The sequence below is a fragment of the Leptopilina boulardi genome, unplaced genomic scaffold (assembly GCF_019393585.1).
Source record: "Leptopilina boulardi isolate dan_hultmark-lab unplaced genomic scaffold, ZJU_Lbou_2.1 LbouV2_259, whole genome shotgun sequence".
Lineage (NCBI taxonomy): Eukaryota > Metazoa > Arthropoda > Insecta > Hymenoptera > Figitidae > Leptopilina > Leptopilina boulardi.
Genome location: NW_026137817.1, coordinates 786,980 through 808,820, shown reverse-complemented (window position 1 = coordinate 808,820; position 21,841 = coordinate 786,980). Strand labels below are relative to the sequence as shown.

Here is a 21,841-nt window from a genome sequence, read left to right as displayed (position 1 = left end):
ATTTCGAGTTCTAAGGTAAAAGTATCAAAATGAAACAGGCAAGTTTCATTTTGAGAAAAAGAAAAATGGAAAAATATTGTGAAATAACGAATAATTTTGCACAAAAACATGAAATATAATAATTACAAAGAAGTAAATAACACGCTAGACTTAATATATTTGATTAAAAATTGCTTGTAATCGCGTAATAAAATAATAAAGGAAATATGTTTTTAGGTTAGAAAAATGAAAACATGTGTTTTGACAACAGGAACGGTACTGCCAACTTAAATAATAGCGGTAAATTTAAAAACTTATGAAATTAATTATTATCTACGTAAATAATAATAAATAATTTTTATTTAAAAACTTCTAAATATTCGTACTGGTCAAAATAATCTTTCTGGTGTTGTTGAAATATTAGAAACAATAATTGAAATACAAAATTACTCTGCTTATGATGCCAACTTAGAAATCTGAAATTCCAGCCAATATCATTTTGAATAACATGAAGTTTGTCCCATACTCATTTCGATACCCAAAAGAAAATGAGTTGCAACAAAAATGAGTCCAAGTTTTTTCTGTGTACATAACTTTTATAATGCCAGTATATACACGTTATTATTCGGTTATTTGACTATTATCAAATAAATATATTTAATAGAACTAAATAATTTTTATTTGAATTAAATAAACTGTATTTTTAAACCAATAATTTCTGTATTTGAAACAAATACTATTTAATTGAATCAATAATTATTTGATACAAATGATTATTTTATTTATTAGTCAAGTAATCTATTTAACTAGTTCATAGAGCAAAAAATCAGTTATTAATATTCAAAATAGTTTTTAAAAAAAATTTGTACTAATAATTCAGATTTAGAGTAAAGATGAAAACAATTATTTTAAAATAAAAATTTCCATTTTAAAGATATAAGGAAAACTTGAGAAAATTTTTTACTTCGCTAATTGTAGACTTCCTGTAGAAATATATATATATAAGTCAATTGTATATTGTTTACGTTTTTTCTGCACAAGTGCATTATAATTTTAATGCCCTCAATGGAATAATTTTTTTTTTAACAGATGTTTAATCATTCATATAGATCAGGAACAAAATATATTAACTTTTTGAAACTTTGAAAACAAAAACAGCTAAATATAAGTTATTAATTTTCTTTTTTAATAATCAATAATTAATTAATAATAATTAATAGTTTAATTCAATATTATTTAATTTATTGGGTTAAAATATACCTTAAAATTAACTATATATAAGTATTTCTCCGGTGGAGAAAGTAGAATATATTTAATTATTGATGATATTTTAAAGAAAAAGATTTTAGCTTGTAATAATTACGTAAATTTTTTTAATATTATCTTAAATATTTAAAATAAACATATTATTACATATAAGCAAATTTGTTATAACGAAATGATATTTTTCAATTTTCTAAGAATTATAATAGAAAATAAGAAGGATGGTTAGAAAATTTTTTTCAAAGAAGTGACATTTGTAAATACCATCTTTAGAATATATATATATATAGACATAGTGCGTACGTGCGGTGATAATATTATTTAATCACTCTGCGGTATAATAAAACCGGCTTGAGTTATTAAAAAAAAAAAATTCACATAATACACAATGAAAGTCTATAATATTTTAATAATGCATTATAAAACTGACGAAATATTGCAAATGTTTATTTTTGTTATTGTTATGAAATTTTTTAAATCTATTAATTACATTCAAGACAGAACAAATTATTTCTTGCATCAACACAGTATTTACTAATTTAAAAAAAAAAATTTTTTTTATTTTTTAAAACAAAACTTATTTTTAATTGTGACCTATTATTCTAAAAAATATTAAATTTAAAAATTTTTTGATTTGATAGAATTTTATTTTGTAGAATATTAATCTTGTAGAATTGTAATTTAAAAGAATCTTAATTTTGCAGAAAGAGGATGAGAAAGAATATTTAATTTACTCGAATATTAATGTTTCAGAAAATTAAAATAGTCGAAATCAATTTGCCAGAAATAATTCTGCGGAAACTTCAAAATTTGACCAATTACAATTTTCTTGATAATTTCTGGTTGGTCAAATTTGAAGTTTCCGCAGAATTATTTCTGAAAAATTAATATTCGAGTAAATTAAATATTCTTTCTAATCCTCTTTCTTCAAAATTAATATTCTACAAGACAAAGTTTCGATCAAATTGAATTTCTGTCAAATTAATTTTCGTCTAAATAAAAATTCTGTCAAATTGATTTTGGACCATTTGCATTTTATAAGACATTAATATTGAAACAAATAAATATTCTGCAAAATTAATATTCTACAGAATAAGATTCTATCAAATCATAATTCTAAAAAATTTGGTTTAGAGCTTATTAATGCATCCCGATATTCAGTGGTAAAAATCACGAAATTAGGTTATTTGACACTCGAACTTTAAAAATATATTTATCTATTGACCGAATTCATTTCAAATCAGACAGGCTTGACTTGGTCGGAGCTGAAAATAATTTTCACCTTCAAAATGTTGTTGTTCAATGAATTTTAGACGACACGTTTTTTTTTATTTTGCTGAAAAAAATTTTTTCTTTAAGTTATAAGGAGTTCAAATATATAAGTCGAGAACTTCGTTTTTTTTTTAAATGAAGAGAAAAAATCTTAAAAGTGTTGTAACTTTTTGAGTAATTAAGATAATTCACTTTTTCCTTTTGTGTCTGAAAGGACTTTTATTCTTCTTTCGAAATCCATTAGAAAATATAAAAAAAAATTTAAAAATAACAAAATGGCGGCCATTTTACTAAAAAACTTTAATTTGAAATTACTCAAAAACCCCACCTTTTTTTTTGCTCAAAATTTTTTTTGGGAATTGTGTTCATAGGGAGGAATATTGCCCACAAGAATTTAACTTGTGCCCGATTCTGGCACAAGAGAAAAAATTTTTTTTTATATTTTTTAAAAGAAAAACATCATTTTTCTCAAAAAATACACTAGATATAAAAAAATGTCTCAGATAAAAGTTGTTCCTCGTTAAAAGACCTAAAAAAATGTCTGTAGTCATTTTTGTCCATCTTGTGTTTCTTCAACAATATTTGTAAAACATGGATTAAAAGCTCATATTTATTGCTTTTTAAATATCATTTAAAATAGTTTCATAAATCTGTTTGAAATAGTTCTTTTTTGTCCTCTTTCATAGCAACATGCAAATAATAATTAATAATCTTTACTGTCACAGAGGTTAAAATTGTTAATTTTTTGTGTTCAGTAAAATAATAGCGAGTATTAATATTAAGAAATTAAAGAATCAGTTATTATTTTTTAAAAAGCAAAACAAGGTATATTTATATAATTTTTGTATTGTAATGTCACTATTATTATTTTTAAATATGAAAAGGTCTTTTAGGTCTTTTAACGAGAAACAACTTTTATCTGAGACATTTTTTTATATCTAGTGTATTTTTTGAGAAAAATGATGTTTTTCTTTTAAAAAATATAAAAAAAAATTTTTTCTCTTGTGCCAGAATCGGGCACAAGTTAAATTCTTGTGGGCAATATTCCTCCCTATGAACACAATTCCCAAAAAAAATTTTGAGCAAAAAAAAAGGTGGGGTTTTTGAGTAATTTCAAATTAAAGTTTTTTAGTAAAATGGCCGCCATTTTGTTATTTTAAAATTTTTTTTTATATTTTCTAATGGATTTCGAAAGAAGAATAAAAGTCCTTTCAGACACAAAAGGAAAAAGTGAATTATTTTAATTACTCAAAAAGTTATAACACTTTTAAGATTTTTTCTCTTCATTTAAAAAAAAAACGAAGTTCTCGACTTATATATTTGAACTCCTTATAACTTAAAGAAAAAATTTTTTTCAGCAAAATAAAAAAAAACGTGTCGTCTAAAATTCATTGAAAAACAACATTTTGAAGGTGAAAATTATTTTCAGCTCCGACCAAGTCAAGCCTGTCTGATTTGAAATGAATTCGGTCTATTCTATTTAATCTTCAATATAAATTATAATCTATTAAAAATAACAAATTTAATCATTCTAAATAAAAACTAATAATTTTTTTTATAATGTAGGGGATTATTCTATGTTTTTTTAAATATTTTTTTTTGTACTTCAGATAGCTTACAGATTCATTTCTGACGGTATCAAATTTAAAAAAAAGTTGTCTATTTCTTCAACTAGACATATGTTTCCTATAGTATTTTGGCGCGTTGAAAATGAATATAAAGTCAGAATTGCTCTATCACCCTCTGATTTTTTTAAGTCGAAAAAAAAACCCTTATGGTTATGTGGGAACCTCCCACGTGACCTAGTATGGGAAAATGTGTTTTGGTAGTATACGTTTCACTCTAAAATGAGAAAAGATTTTTGTCTAAAATTTTGAGGGATGATAGATTAGGGTACAAAGAATCTCGCTGTTCTCCAAAAAATACATCATTTTTAGTAAAATTATTAAAAAATGATGTTTAAAAAGTGGCATTTTTAAGCGAAAATGAAAACAAACATGGCGGCGCATACACAGACGTTGCTTGAGTGTGTCAGTGCTCCAGTAAACAGCGCCAATTCGAGCTTTTGGCCGCTGAATGAACTATGATATAATACATTATTTTACTATTTATTGCTTTATTTTTATTATTTTTGCGTTAAGTTATGGTAAATGAGTAGAACAGCGAGATTCCTTGTACCAAACAAAATCATTTCTCCAACATTTTAACCCAAAATCATTTTTTATTTCAGAATAAGTTTCAAACCACAAAAAAACGTCCTTTGCTTACATACCCTTAATCGGACAAATTCAAACTAAGGAGATAAAAAAATTAAATAATTTTTTTAAAAAACAGAACCTTACATCTACGTACTTTTGCTCCACTAACTAAAAAACAAAGTCAGAACTGATTTAGCACCCTCTTAATTTGCCAGAAGCAAATGACTCGACGATCTGCACGCCAGTTTGCAAGAATTCAAGATGACCACGTGACATGGAACAATAAACCTGTCAGCTGAACAAATCCGGATTGTTCCATCCACAGAAAAAACTTGGACTCATTTTTGTTGCAACTCATTTTCTTTTGGGTATCGAAATGAGTATGGGACAAACTTCATGTTATTCAAAATGATATTGGCTGGAATTTCAGATTTCTAAGTTGGCATCATAAGCAGAGTAATTTTGTATTTCAATTATTGTTTCTAATATTTCAACAACACCAGAAAGATTATTTTGACCAGTACGAATATTTAGAAGTTTTTAAATAAAAATTATTTATTATTATTTACGTAGATAATAATTAATTTCATAAGTTTTTAAATTTACCGCTATTATTTAAGTTGGCAGTACCGTTCCTGTTGTCAAAACACATGTTTTCATTTTTCTAACCTAAAAACATATTTCCTTTATTATTTTATTACGCGATTACAAGCAATTTTTAATCAAATATATTAAGTCTAGCGTGTTATTTACTTCTTTGTAATTATTATATTTCATGTTTTTGTGCAAAATTATTCGTTATTTCACAATATTTTTCCATTTTTCTTTTTCTCAAAATGAAACTTGCCTGTTTCATTTTGATACTTTTACCTTAGAACTCGAAATGAAACAACCAGTTTCATTTTTGTTGCGAATCAAATTGAATATAGAATCTATACTCAATTTGAATTCAGGTTTTTTCTGTGTCAGCAATCGACAGAGAGTTTGCTTCTGTAACTGTACGGCATTGCAAACTGAACAAATCTGACAACAAAAATTTCGTGTTGTTGTTAAAACAACATACATTTGTATTGACAACAATCTGAATTGTAATATCAACAAATCTACTAACAACAATCCAAAAATTGTTTGCACAACAATCCCATTTTTCTCCGTGTATTTGTATCTCGCTAGATGTTGATATGTTTTTGAGTTAGTGAAGCAAAAATAAGGTAAGGTTTTGTTTATTAAAAAAATCTGTTATTTAATTTTTTTTTTTATCTCCTAAATTTGAATTTGTCCGATTAAGGGTGGTTTTTTTTCCAATTTAAAAAAAATCAGAGGGTGATGGATTAATTCTAACTTCATATTCGTTTTTAGCGGGCCAAAATTAGGAAAGGTATATGTCTTGTTCAAGAAACAGACAACTTTTTTTTGTGTGCCTGGTTTGATCCATTTTTTATATTGAAAATTGAACAAAATATCGAATTTAAAATGATTTTGTTTTCTTTTATTGAAGAATTAAAACAATTGGGGCATAAAGATTGAAATTAGAAAATAAGAGTCAAACACCGCGTCTTTATCAGCTTGAATGAACCTTGAAAGGAATTTCCTGCTATTACTCAATATATTGTGTGTGTGTGTTAAACAAGAAAAATACAATAGCGAAAGGGCTACACTGCTACCTCGATTACTTTGTAAAACTTTTATCTTGTGACGATATACTTTCATAGAATGATTCGAATCGCTCTTGGTACCACCAGATTTCTATCTTAATATCCACCCATAGTATAATAACAATATAACACACACATATACACATTTCTTATAATTATCGCTCTCAGTGCGCGCATGCATCTCTTCTACATATCTATTCTATATAATTATAAAGTTATATTTTTTTTCAAACATTTATTAACTTTTGTCTAATATAAAATAAGTATAAAAAAAAAAAAATATTTATATAGAAATTTTGATAAATGGTTGAAAAAATGGCTTCACATTTTAATCTCTTAAACTGATCTTCTAGATGTGTTTCCGGTGTATATAAGGATTTCTACCTTCAGGGAAGTTTCTATGCTTATTATTACAAGAGGCGTCAAATTCTTAGCCTAGCCTTGAATTGATTTTTGAAACTCATACTTTCAGTATATATCCGTAACTTATATGTATGAAAATATTATCTGTTAAAGTTTGCGATTTCTCTTTACGGCAATCGTCTGGGAAATCACAGTGGGATACTTTTTATTATTTATATATGTATATAACTCTTTAAACCATATTAAATTAATTTTAATTCTATTTTGCAAATCAAAGTCTGAATATGGCTGAAAAATACAAGTGTTATAATTTCAATTTCTATGATATTATAATAATGATTGTACACCAATTTTAATTAATTCAGAAAGGCACATAATGCTAATTTCATTAAACAAAAATGTGTTATCGAATTGATATTAAAAATTAATATTTTAAAAGATTGATTAAATATGTTTATATATATGTAGATTTTAGATTTGATTTTAGATTAAGATATAGATTGTTGATGATAGGTATATAGGATTTTTGTTTCTTCCGGTGTCTGGTTTTTGTTTTCTTCACTCTTGTATGTATGTATATTTTGCGGGAGAAAGACGTTTTATATATATAGATATAGTTATATTTGCCATGTATATGTTATTGACACACAATTTCACTGCATCCCATATGCATGACATATTATCTCTCTCGTTACATAAAGTAGTGCACGCAAATACACGCAATTGCCTTACGACAGAGATAATGATCTATTAATTGAACGTATCACTTTCTAATTTTTCTCTCTTCTTGTTTATTATACATACGTTACTCATCAATTACCATCTATAGTGGATGACAATAATTGTGTGCTACTTTAATTAATGTCACGCCATCGATTTTAGACCTATGTATATATAGTTGAACAATTTCAATATATTTAAATTGTATTCTTCCATTTTCTGAATTGTGAATATCGAGGAAGTTAGAGCAGTAATGTTCAAATTATATATATAAAAAAAAGTTGAGTTTTTGTTCGACTTGTGCTATTTTGTGCAAAAATTCAGTTTTTAAAGAAAACTCGAAATTCCGGGCAAAAAAAAGGGTAAAAAACTTTTTTTTTACTATAACTGAAAATTATGACTTTAATCAAAAACTATAGTGGAAAAAAATTGGGTGCAGCAGCTGCTCCAAACAAAAAAAAAAATAGTTTTTTTCTAGAAACTCAAAATTCCGGGCAAATAAATCAAAACTTTTGTTTTTCATTACAACTGAAAATTATATCTTTATAATAAAAAAAAAACTTATTTGTGCAATTTACGTTTAAATGCAAACAAATTTGTGTGTTGAAATAAAAAAAAAATAATAGTTTTTTGAGAAACTCTATTTTTTTTCTATTATAACTCCAAATTATATCTCAATTAGAAAACTATCAATTGTGCTGATTACTTTCCAACATAAAAAAATTTGTGCATTGAAATAAAAAATAGTTTTTTGAGAAATTAAAAATTCCGGGTAAATGAATAAAAAAATTTTATTATAACTCCAAATTATTTCTTAAATCTGAAACTATAAAAATTATGATTATTACGTTTCAACGCAAATAAATATATGCAAAAAATAGTTTTTTGAGAATCTCAAAATTTATTTTACTATAACTGTAAATTACATTACCATCAAAAACTCTCAATTGTAATAATTACGTTTCAATGAAAACAAAATTTGGTTAAAAAATAATTTTCTCAAAAACTCAAAATTCCGGGCGAACAAATCAAAAAATAATTTTTTTAAATGTAATTGCAAATTATTTCTTATATCGATAACTATTAATTGTGTTAATTACTTTTTAATGTAAATAAATTTGTGCAAAAAATAGTTTTTTAAGATTCTCAAAATTCCGGGCAAAAAAATAATTTTTTTTAATAACTCAAAATTATTTCTTAAATCAAAAACTAATATTTCTGCTGATTATTTTTTTAACGCACTTAAAATTGTGCAAAAAATAGTTTCCTGAAAAACTCAAAATTCCGGGCAAACAGATCAAAAATAAATTAACTTTTTACTATAAGTGCAAATTATTTTTTAACTCGACTATCAATTATTGTTCTGATTACTTTCCAACGCAATCAATTATTACTAATTCATAACAAAATCGCGTAGTAAAAATAGTTTTCAAATTAAAACGCACCATATTCAAAATCCTGGTATTTCATAAATTTTGGTAAATTGCAAAAATAAAGCTTCTAATATTGTACTCGTCCAGCACAAAAAGAGTCAACTATAAAAATTAACTAAAACTTCAATATTTTTCAAAAATAATTCAATTTTAAAATTCTACTATTCTTTTCATTCTGGAAGAGCACAAGATTCAGTACAAAAATTAATTTTGAAAAATATTATTTTAAAAAAATTTTAGGGTTAAAAAATCAATTTTTAATTTTGAAAATTTAATTATTTTGAAAAATTATTAAATTTTCGTAAATTTTATAACTGTTTGGTTTGTTTTTAAACATTTTCACATTGCAAGTGATTGGAGGTTAGTTTAAAAAATTCAATTTTTTCAAATTTAATTATTGTAAAATTAAATAGGTAATTTAAAATTTAATTATTTCTGCAAATTAAATTTTCTTTCGGAAATTTAATTCTTTTCATATTCAATTATTTCTTAATTACTTTATGTAAACAAGATTTTATGTGAGTATAGTTTATAATAGTAAAGAAATATAGCAAATTTTTAATATTTATTTATATATATATTTATATATGTAACTCTTTTGTATGAATCTGTGATTCTAAACAATTAAACTATTATTATTATATTATTAGTAAAGAAATATATTTGTTTGGAAAAAAAAACTTTTTTCACACTTTTTACGTTAGAAAAACAATTGTATGTTTTTGCAGATGAAAATTGCGATACTGGAATTGTTTCTACTTTTTTCAAAATCGAATAAGAAAAATAAAAATAACTAAAAAAAAAAAATAATTGCATACAAATAGTTTTAAAGATCAATAATAATTGAATTTAGAATTTTTTTTTAAATTTTGATTAATTTATGAAAAAAATTATTTAACTTTTAAAAAGTTTTGTTTTTAATTGTAAATTTAAATAAAATATGAATTTATATGATAAATTGATAATTAAAATTTCATTATTTTCATTGCATGCCTAATTTGAATTTTCCCAATTATATTTAATAGTTGTATAATATATATAGTAAAATGTGTTGATCATGTCAAATTAAGGAAATATTAATATGTATCTAATTCGTTACGTAGATATTTCCTTTTACATTTGGACTACGTGACTTTAAACATATATATAGGTTATGTGAAGAATGAAGAATTTTATGAAATTAGGCAATGAATGTAAACGAAATTTTTTTTTTTTGTTATGACAGATAGACAATTTTCGTAATTAGTTCCGGTGTGACTTTTTGAATTTTTTCTTTTCTTCATTTCTAATTTCACGCTCTTCTGTATATAGAATTTTAAACTCGTGTGTTTGTGTTAAAAAAAATATTGTTGACATTCAAACAATAATATTTTCATAAAAATTAAATTAAAAATTTTTAATTTTGTAATCATATAATAGAATTTTTTTCTTTCTTGATTGTAACTGTAAATTTTTTTTTTATAAAACGTACGATGTAAATTTACGGTTTATATATATATATATAAGGCCAAGGACTTATAGCTATCGTTAAAGGGAAATCAAGCCATTATCTTTCCTAGTTTAGAGCAACTGCAAATAAAAGTAATTGCATCCTTATAACTCTTCCGTCTTATAATAGAAACCGGAATTTAAAGTGTTCCGTTCCTCATTAAAATCTTATTTATTGTGTTTCTTTTTTTTATATAAATCTGCAAACAAACAATTATACTTTCTAGAAAAAAAAACTGTGATTTTTTTTCGTCAGTTTTGACAAATTCTTAATATGATAATTTATCGATTAGAATTAAATTAAATTATATATATTAGTGAAATTTCTACTTGTTTTAAACATATATATATATATATATATTTGAAAATAATTATCTCTATATATAATTATTTTTAATTTTTTAATAATCTATCATCACTTTAATTTAAATTCATCTCTAATTTAATTTAATGTTATATTTGATTTCATTTTAATTAATTAATTGCGTGAAATGAAAATCTGACAATTTTTCATGTATATATATATAATGCATGTGTGAAATAATAATTTAGCTTTCATTACCCTTTGAACTTGCACGTATTGCGCGCATCTCTAAAAACACGTTTGTGGAAATCATTTATTCTTTCATGTGCGAAGAAAATTAAAACACGCGTGTAATTTAATCTAATTATACACATCATTCTTTCTCGCTTATATTTCGTATTATTCTTTTGCATTAAAAACTTTCTGCTATTTTTGCAAAAAAAAAATTTTCATTAAATGCGTCATATATATAGACCAAAAAAAAATAAATTGTATCAAATAATTAAAATAGATAATTGAAAGAAATTTTTAACACTTTTGATATGTAAACTTTCTGGTTTGAGATCTTTTTAATAATGAAAAAAATTTTATTACGATTTATTCAGATTTTAATATTCTCTTAACTATAGGTACTAATTTATTACTTTAATAATTAATTAAATTTTTAATTAAAATTTATTTATTAAATTATTAATTGGTTTTTGGTTACATATACATTTTTTTCATATTGCATACTACATTTTTTCTAAAATTATACTATTCATAAATAATAATAATCCACAATTGCTGTTTTACAAAATGATTAAGTATTTGGTTAATAAGGACAATATTTTTATTCGCATTTAACATTTTTATTATCGGTAATAAACTTGATAATTAAAAGTATAGTTAATAAAAACAAATATTTAATTTAGTAAAAGTTTTCTTAAAATTCCCAAGAGTTAATTACAGATTTCTATAATTTATTTATCGTTATTTCAACAACGTAAATTAAAAGAATTAATATTGAATACAAAACGCAGATAATAAAAATGAACTAAGAGAATGATTTTTTATAACGACAATAATTAAAGAAAAAACGCAACCATAAACTTCCAACACATAAATGAGCTTCTTTGGTATTTTATTTTCATATATAAATTAAATACAAACACACAAAAATATATTTAAAAAAAAAAATAACTAGACTAGGTTTTGAAGGCACATGTCAAACTGAGCAAGATAGTTTAGAATATTTACATGTCTGATTAAAAAAGTAGAAAAAAATATAATTATATAGAAGTCTTGCGTGAAACTATTCACTTTTGTTAAGTTCGCACACCTAAACATATCTACTGTCATCTACCGACTTGTCTGCCTTTAACCCGCCAATCTTCCTTGATCATATCGCTAGCTTTCTCACCAATCATAATAATAGGTGCATTCGGATTTCCGCTCATTATCACTGGCATGATGGATCCGTCCACGACCCTTAAACCTTTAACGCCATAGACTCGTAATCGAGGATCAACAACTGCCGTTGGATCAGTTTTTGGACCCATTTTACACGTTCCCGTTGGATGATAAATTGTAAATGTAAAATGTCTAATTGCACACTCCCAATATTCATAGGTGTCAAATGTATACTTTTGACAGCCAGGCATTTTTGTTCTCAATGGCCTCGAGCCAAATCTCTGAAATGCCGAACTATTTGATACCGCCATTGCTATTCGTATTCCTTCAACAAGCACATCAATATCCTCCTTGTGTGTAAAATAATTAGGATTTATGTCAGGATACACCAATGGATTTCTACTACGAAGTCTTATCCAACCGGAACTTTTTGGTCTCAATAATAATGGTAGAATTGTCCATGTCTCGGCATTGACCAAAGGCTTATACATTGTATTATAGACACTGTCTCTTAATGCCAAAATTTTACGTATCTGATCGCCACCATCTGAATTGACAGAACTTGGCGCAAAATGAAATTGTATATCTGGAAATTCACCTGATTTATCGGCATAACGTGAATTAACAAATGCCAAACCCTCAACGCCAGGCGTTGTCATTGGTCCTCTTTCATTTAAAACATATTCCATCATTACTGGAAATGTTTGAAAACGTTGTTTCGTTACTGTTATTGGTTCATTAACGAGAAATGTTAAACCACCAAGACCCACGTGATCTTGTAGATTATCACCAACATGAAGATCAGCTATAACTGGTATTCCAAATTGTGTTAAATGCTCCTTATGACCAACACCCGATAACATTAATAATTGTGGTGAATTAATAGCTCCTGCCGAGAGAATAACTTCTCGTCGTACTTTTATTGTTTGTTGTATTCCATTGCGAAGAAATTCAACACCAGTTGCTCTCTTTTCAGCATTGAAGACTACTTTCAATGCTTGTGCATTCATGGCTATATGAAGATTTCTTCTATTTCGCACGGGACGTAAAAATGCCTTTGCCGTGGAACATCTACTGCCACGCCTTATTGTTGCTTGTGATAACATAAATCCAGTTTGATTAGCGCCATTAATGTCACGATTCTCGTAACCTAATTCTGCACCAGCTTGAAGAAAGGCTATGGATAGGGGTGATCGCCACGGTGATTCCTGAACGGTTAAATAACCACCTGTACCGTGATAGGGTGTGCGTGCAAGATAGGGATTTCTATTGTCCTCTGATTTAATGAAATACGGTAACACCTCATCGTAACTCCATCCAGTGTTTCCGAGTTTCGCCCAATTATCATAGTCAAGTCTGTAAACAATATTTTCTTTTTGAGTATACATATTTTACAGGTAAAATATTCATTATTTCTAAAATTTCAATTAAGAACATCAATTCTTAACACTCATTAAGTTGTTGATATTCCTAGTTGTAGTTCTTCCTAGCGAAAAGCTATTGGTGATTACTCTGACTTAAAATTACGCACTGGCTTGACTTCAGCATGACACTGAAGTTACCAACGTTGATTCGACGAATCAACGAACGAATTTTTTGTTTTCATAGTTTAGTTTAAAGGCCAAGAACCAATTTTTTAAAATTGAAACTTCTTTACTTTGGTCCCAAATACATCCTTAAACACTAAAAATCCTCAACCAAGACGGGGAAATATTCAATCTGAGGAAAAAAAAATTCTTTTCGTCGATTCAACGTTGGTAACTTCAGTGTGATACTTCAGCCTCGAACCCAACTTGAGATCGACTGGTGTATATCCACTCAGTGTTACTAAAAAAAACTGGAATACACAATTTCTGAAACTTCCATAAAATGAATCCACAATTAGGCGGCAACAATCCGAATTTACTTGGATCAAAAATCTTGATCCTAAATGAATGCAGAATAATCCAAAATTTGTAGATAGACAATGAGTAAACCGAAGATAATAATCCGGGTGTCGATTATGTAATTTGATTTGATTCTGACGTCAAAGTCAAATTCACTTTAACGTCAAAATAAATTCAAATTTGACGTCAAAATCAAATTACATAATCAACACCCCGAATTAAGTTCCGTCGAAAAATGGAATTCAAAATAAATTAAGAATAATCTGATATCTTTATGTAAAATGTCTGGCATTAGTTTAAATTTAAAATAATCCCGAAATCTCTGTTTAAGGAATCTTCATTTAGTGCGCAACAGTCTGATTTTAGTTTAGTCAAAAATCCGAATCCGAAATGTGTCTGCAATTGGTTCGTATAATAATCTAAATCTATTTTGCAATCAGTTGGAAACAATACAAATGTTGTCAAGTTAAAATTTATTAATTATTAATATTATTAAATAGTTATATCAAAATCAGAATGTAAAAATCCGGTATTAGTTAGCAACAATCTGCATTTAGGCAGGCCAAATTGTTTGCACTTGTTTGTGTTACTGTTTTGTTCTAAATGCAAATTTTTTTTATACAGATTTCAAATTATTTTAGACTTATTTTGGATCCAGATTTTTGAAGGGAAAGAATTCGCATTATTGTGCACTTAATGCTTTTTTTGCCTCCTTACGGAAAAAGCATTGGAATACCAAAAAATTTCAAAATAGAATATTTGACCATACTAAAATCTGATTCTTCGGGCCTATTAACTAATTTTCTACATACAGTTTTTAAATTATTCGACGAACTCATTTTGGATTAAGTTGCCTGTATAGAAATCTGTTTGCGGATTGAGTACACATAAATTTTGCTTTATTCCAAACTCATTGCGGATTATATTTTTCAATCAAACTAAATTTTTATTGTTACAGGCTAATTACGGATTGTTGAGTTCTGTTTGCGGATTGTTTATACATAAATTTCGGATTATTCCAGACTGATTTTGAATTACATTTTTCGATCAAACTAAATGCAATTTGTTACGGATTAATTGCAGATTGATTGCATGTATACATTTTCGAATTGATCTCAAATTTTTCTTGTCGTTCGAGACTGATTTTGGACTACTGTGGATAATTTTCGGACTGTTTTTATAGAATAATTTAAATCGAATCTACTCAATAGTCTGAATCTGTAATGTACCTAAAATAATCCAACATTCTGTATGAATAGCATCTGCAATTAGTTCGAATTTGGTCCGATTTGGGTGACTACAGTTAATGCCGGAATTAGTGCAGTTAAATTCGAAATTAATTCTACCAGTGTAATTAGTAAATGCGAATCCTCATTTACTAGTTGCATTTGAGCAAACAGATGTTCACTATAGTGAACCGGATTAATTTTTATCTAGATAGAATTAAATCCAGATGACAAAAATCTGACTATAAATCTAATTGTTTTTGAACTAATTTTAGATTGGTTATTATTAGTTAATTTTAATTTTATAAACCTAAAACATCAGATTAATGAAAAATTTTCATGTTATTTAATTCAACAACAAAAAAATTACTATATAAATCCTATTATTGTATAAAACTAGTTTAGTGACATTTGAACCAGTTCATTTAATTCATTTATAAAATTCAGATTACATAAAATAAAATGTGTTAAGTTATATAACTTTAGACAAGGATGAGGTTTACGATGCAGAAAGTCTTTGTGGTTAGTATTATACTTCTTGACTACTTTAAAAAGCACTTAACAGGTTTGCTTCAAATCATTATTATTCTTAATGTTCTCTAGACATAAATTGTTTTCTTGTGTGTGTATATATATATATATATATATATATATATATATATATATATATATATATACATAAAGCAAAATGAGTATTTGTACTGATTCATTTTATCAGTTAACTTTTAGAAAAAAATTGTCATTGTCTTTTTTTCAAAAAAATTCTTTACCATTATTATAATAGAGTACAGTTATTGACGTACCTATTTCCTCGAACGTAAATCATAGCATTTAAAACGCTACTTCCACCTAATACTCTTCCTCGTGGCCAATTGCATCGATCTCCAACCATGGCAAGGCAATAAGCCGAAGTTGTTGGAGGCGATGTTTTATATTTCCAATCAAATTCCGATAATTGGGTATAACTAGCCAAAGCTGGTACGTCTGATATTTCATTTTCATCTTTGCCAGCTTCCAATAATAATATATTCCAATTTGTAATTTCTGATAATCTTGAAGCAACTACTGCACCGGCACTTCCACCTCCAACAATTATAAAATCATACATTGACAATAGCTGTGGGAAAAAAATAAAGAAAATTTTACATTTTTGTTGTATTTTAATAATTTTTAGACTTGCAAATTTATTTTTATTTCAATTACTCAATAGAGAGATATATAGTAAGTCGCAATTTACATAAGGACGAAAATTGCTTCAATTGTCTGAGAAATTTTCGCCCTTATGGTAATTGCGATTTATTGTATAGGTTAACATTGAGCAACTAATTTATTGTAACTTTTTATCTTATAAATATGATAAATATTTATATAACTTATTAATATTGATTAAAGAATCTATATAAAACAGAATTGGAAAATATCACTTTTTTAAAAATCTAATATTTTTTTTTTTTTTTTTTGAAGAAGTAGCGCTTTTCAATATTATTTTATGATCAGTGTTTACTTTGCTGTTTAAAAATTTAATTTTATTAGAAAATTTTACTTTCTATTTTCTTAGAGATTCTCTGACATAACTTATCCTTGTCCCTAACACTTTCATGTTCAAATTTGTGTCAACCAAATTTACATATTATCATAAACAGTTGTGACTTTTTTTCATTACTGCAATATTTTTTAATTGTAATAATTTTTAAGAATCTGGTCGCTATTTCGAGACGTTTTTAGCATTATTGTTTAAATAAAAATTTTAAAGCACGTACATAAAGAAACATTGCTTCAAAATTTGAAGAAAATTTAATGAAAATTAATTCTTTAAATAGCATTCGAATAATGTTCTTATATAACTATTTGCAATATAAGGATACTTAATTTTTAATTATATAACTAACGAGAATTCTAGTTATTTTAATCAGAATTTTTTTTTTCAGTGTAATTTATTAATTTTTCAAGGCAAGTTTTGGTTCAAAGTTTGAGATAAATATTAAAATAAGATTTTTTATTTATTATTATAACATAATTTTTTTCTGAACATTCTAGATAAATAATTTTTTATTATATTACATCACACAACGACGTTTCAGTACCAACGTTGATATTCTTTTCAAGTTAATACAACATATCTAGGAAAAACCAAAAAAATTCTGAAATATAACATAACCTATAATTTTGATCTGACATTTTTAAAAAATTATTTTTTTGTAATTTACCAAAAATTTAGAAAAGGAATTTGTAAACGAACATACTTCTTGTAAAAAATGCATGTCCTTTTTTTTATTCATTGAAGAAAATATCTATAATTTTTATCCAGAAAATGATAGGAAAAATTATACGTAATTTTTATCCTAGTTGAGGACGCCACCGTCCATGCGCTTTTAGTCAAAATTAACCGCAACAAAAATTATAGGTATTTTCTGTTTTTTAAATTTTACAGTTTAAAAATTTACAGTTTAAATTGTTCCCTTTTTAGGAGAAACAAAGAAAAATAATATAATAATAATTTTTGGTAATTTTTTTTTTAAAATAGACTGTATAGAAGTTTTGAAAAATTAGAGATCAAAATTATAGGTTATGTTACAATAGTTTAATTTTTTTTTTTTTATTTTTACTAGATATTTTGTAATGACCTGAAGCGGATGCCAACGTTGCTATGGAAACGTTGTTGTGTGACATAATATAAAAAATTATTTATCCAGAATAGCCTGAAAAAATTAATTTTACAATTATTATTATTGGATGGAAAAACTACAAGTATTATAATATAGTTATAATTCTGATAATAATTATTTTATTAATTATTACCTCTTGAGCATTGGACGGATGAGTTTCAGGATCGGCATTTTGATATCGAAAAACACTGAAACCAATTGCAAACAGTGGTACTAAACTCCATCCTAAAACCGATGCGGTTCCAGCCAAAGTAGACAATCCCATCGGCATTTTTTTTTTTTTTTTTTTTTCTCACTCCTTGAGATATTCATCAATTAATTAATGTCACCGCTTTATAATGAGAATTCATGTCCTGGTAACCTGAAATTTAAAAATTTATTTAAATTCTTCAAAGAATATTATACTCTCTAAATTTAAATTTAAATTCGTTTACTAATTTCAATTAGTAAAAATTTCTACTTATTTTTAATCATTTTTCATTAAAACTTTAGTTAAGAAAAATATTACTAAATCGAATAGTAATTTTTTTTAGTAAACATAAGTGAAAATTTTAATTTGAATTAATGAAAAAATCTTTATTAATTAAAATTTAGAGATTGTATATAATTTTGTAAATTAATTACCAAAAAATTATCAATTATTAAGTTAGAAAAAAATCTATTTTGTTAGTTATTAAGACCATAACATAACCTCAAATTAAAAAATGATTTTTAACCCTAGACAGTACAACTGTGGTACATAAGTACCCCAGAGGAAATTTAAACTACGGCCCTGGCTCTGTAAGCTTAACTGTCATGGCGGCACCCTAACCTTAATTCAGTTTAGTTTTAATTTTAAACCCTAATGGCTATTTTTTTATAATAACTACTTTGTGATCATTCAAAATTTCCGTAATGTGTTTAACTTGATCTTCCAAAATTTATTGAAATTAATGTTTCTAATATTTTTGTTTGCGTTATAAAACATTTTTTTTTAGTTTTTGAGGTTATGTTACGGTCACCATCCTCCTTAAGTTAGATTATAGAAATAAATTTTATAATAATAAACAAAATATAAATAATTAAAAAATAATAATTAAAAAGTAAATTATTAAAAAATAAAATATATTTTCAATATGTAATTAAATTCGAAATAAAATTTAGAAAAACTTTTTCTCTGGAAATAATTATGAATTTTTTTTTTCTTTTAATTTAATCTAATAATAAAATACTAAACAACTTTAAGAAGTACATTTTTTTTCATAAAATGTGCATGACTTTAAAGAGTTAATAGTCCACAATTTGTTGGACATAATGAATCAAGATTAAGTCCATAAAAATGATAATATAGAAGAGAGCTTTCTGAAATGTGAAAGTTTTTTTTTTGTATTTACCATTTTGTAAACAATGTACTTATTATATATTTAATTCAATTATCTCTTGTATATCATTGAATTTTCAATGACCCATTTTCTGACGATATATTTCAAATTAATGAGATTTCAACAAAACTCAATAGAAAAAAAAAATTATAAGATTTGCACCACACTAATCGTAGGTCTTACTAATAAATGAATGACAAATACAATAATAATAATTGCAATAAATTTTAATTGGTTGAAGTATAGTGAAATTAAGTAAATGTCTGACTTATAGAATTCTGCATGAAAAACAGTATATATATATAGATAGATAGTTTAAATTCAATGCCTTCTGTCACTTTCTTTACTTTCTTCAAAATTTTTTTTTTCATACAATAAATAACTATCAAAAATTACTATACCACTTTTTTTTCAATAGATAAAACTATGTGTCAACCAACAAAATTTAAAGACATTCTATTTATATTATTAAAATCGTATGTACAAAAAAAACGTACTTACCGTTATCTGTCACGGATCCGGAGGTCTCTTAAAACACGCACACACTTTCTCACTCAATCGCATAGTTTTTATGACTATTATGAAAAAATAAAAAAAAAAAAAAAAATTTCCTACAATTCAATATTGATTTTAATTAATTTAATTGTATTTCGATTTATAATGATTAATTGGAGAAAAAATTGTAAGTTATTTGACAAGAATTTCTTTTCAAGAGCAATGCCGGCTGATTCCGGAGAGTTTGTGCTGTTTGCAATGTATGGTGAAGGCAAAAGAGTGAAAACCAGTCAGCCCCCCTCTAATGATACTTTTCATTCGCTGTGTAGTGTCTTCAGATTGTATACATATATATAAATTGTATACCTATATACACGTGTTGTAATCCTTATAAGTAACCGTGAAAATTTTTTTTTAACAATTTTTACCTTGACTTTTAAAAAATTTTGGAAAAGTGATATAAATTTTTTTTAATTTTTAATTATTATTTGAAAATTAATGATTCTTTATTCGCAAATCTAGGTTATTGAAACTAGCACTTGTATAAATTAAGAATACTTGCTAAATTCAATTTAGATGCGAGCAGAGAAATTTTTTTTCATTTTTTTTTTTTTTGTTTTCATCAAATTAAAAATTTTGAATACGTACACTGAGAAAAATGTTTAGTCAGAGCAACCAAAATTTGGTTGGGCCAACAAAAATTTTTTTTTGGTATTTAAGCAACCAAACTATTTGTTTGAGTCAACCAAAAAATTTGTTTTAGTGTTTATTGTTGGCATAACAAAAATGTTTGGTTAGCTCAACTAAATTTTTTTTGTTAGGTCAACAAAAATGTTTGGTTAATCAAACAAACAGTTTTTTTTTGTAAAAATAAAAATGTTATTCTACCTTATTTCTTTTCTTTTTATCATTTTTATTTATTTCATTATTTATTTATTATCCAATTTAACGTTTAATTTATATTTATAATTGAAACATTTGTGGACTATGAAAAATCTCATCTTCGCCTGGGATCGAACCTCTGTTTTAAAACTGAAGACCGGGAGCTCTGACCACTGGACTACCCATTCTTGTGAGAGATTTAAACTAACTGTTCTCTTAAGCTATGAGCTGAGAGCGAATCAAATTATTTGGTTGTCGCAATCAAATTTTGATTAGGACAACAAATGATCATTTGGTTTTTTAGACCAAACTATTTTGTTCTCTTAAGCAAATTATTTTGCTGTCGTAACCAAATTTTGGTTGGAATTTAAAAATGTTCAACCAAATAATTTTGTTGGCCTAATCAAATGTTTGGTTGAGATAACTTTACGACTTTGTTTGAGCCAACCAAAATTTCGTTACAAGAACCAAAATTGCCTAACCAAACAATTTTGTTGCAAACACTAAATTTTTTTTTCATGTGTATACAAATTTTTTATTTTGTCAATTAATTGACAATTAATTAATTAAAACAATTAATTAATTGTTAATTAATTCACTGTAAAAAGAAGGTACTAAAATAGTACCGATTTTAGGTATTAAAATAGAACCAAAAGGTAATTTAGTAGGGTCAACCGGGGTAAATCCGAACGCTTTTAGTAAGTTTCAACAATAACATAAGTTTTTTCTTTAAAAAAAAAAATACTTCCGGTATTCTGGTGCATGAAGTTGTTACTTTACTTCCATAGAACAATTTTATGGGGTAGAAAAATTTTTTGATAAATTACAATCGCAGGAAACTTAGCGTTCGTATTTACCTCGATACTTTGCAACTTTCCTAAAATACCGGGGTAAATACGAACGCCACTGTATTTCAGAAAAATCTTAGGGAAAATAAATTTAAAGTATTGCAATTGTTAAACTTATATAAAAACTAAAAAAAAATACGATAATAAACCTATTATGTAATAATGCATCATATATAAATACAAAAATCAAACAGGTTAAAAATTAAAATGCATTACACAATTAAAACCTTCAATAACTTTATCAAATCATAACGGATTTTTGCAAAACTTGGTACAGAAAGTATTTTGGAGTGATTTAATGTAAATACAAAAATAAAAGTCAAATTTTTTAAATTCAAAATGGCGGACTTTCCTAAAACTTATTTTTAAAAATGATCAAATTTGCTAACCCTGAAACCCCCCGAGTAACA

At 25.6% G+C, this 21,841-nt stretch overlaps 2 protein-coding genes across 4 annotated transcripts in view; one reads left to right on the top strand and one right to left on the bottom strand.

The window, feature by feature from the left end:
- LOC127280978 (flotillin-2) overlaps nucleotides 1-21,841 on the top strand; it is a 297,326-nt gene that overhangs the window by 110,198 nt on the left and 165,287 nt on the right. The gene's annotated exons all lie outside the window — the stretch shown is intronic.
- LOC127280975 (glucose dehydrogenase [FAD, quinone]-like) lies at nucleotides 11,461-19,976 on the bottom strand. Of its 2 annotated transcripts, none has more exons than XM_051304435.1 (4): nucleotides 19,219-19,375; nucleotides 17,979-18,206; nucleotides 15,983-16,296; nucleotides 11,461-13,423 (listed from the first exon to the last, which is right to left on the bottom strand). In XM_051304435.1, the coding sequence occupies exons 2-4, from the start codon at nucleotides 18,114-18,116 to the stop codon at nucleotides 12,013-12,015; spliced, it is 1,863 nt and encodes a 620-aa protein (XP_051160392.1). In that variant the 5' UTR covers nucleotides 18,117-18,206; nucleotides 19,219-19,375; the 3' UTR covers nucleotides 11,461-12,012. The 2 variants fall into 2 exon arrangements, with proteins under 2 accessions (XP_051160392.1, XP_051160391.1); XM_051304434.1 differs by lacking the exon at nucleotides 19,219-19,375 and adding an exon at nucleotides 19,708-19,976 and having other exon boundaries at nucleotides 11,462-13,423.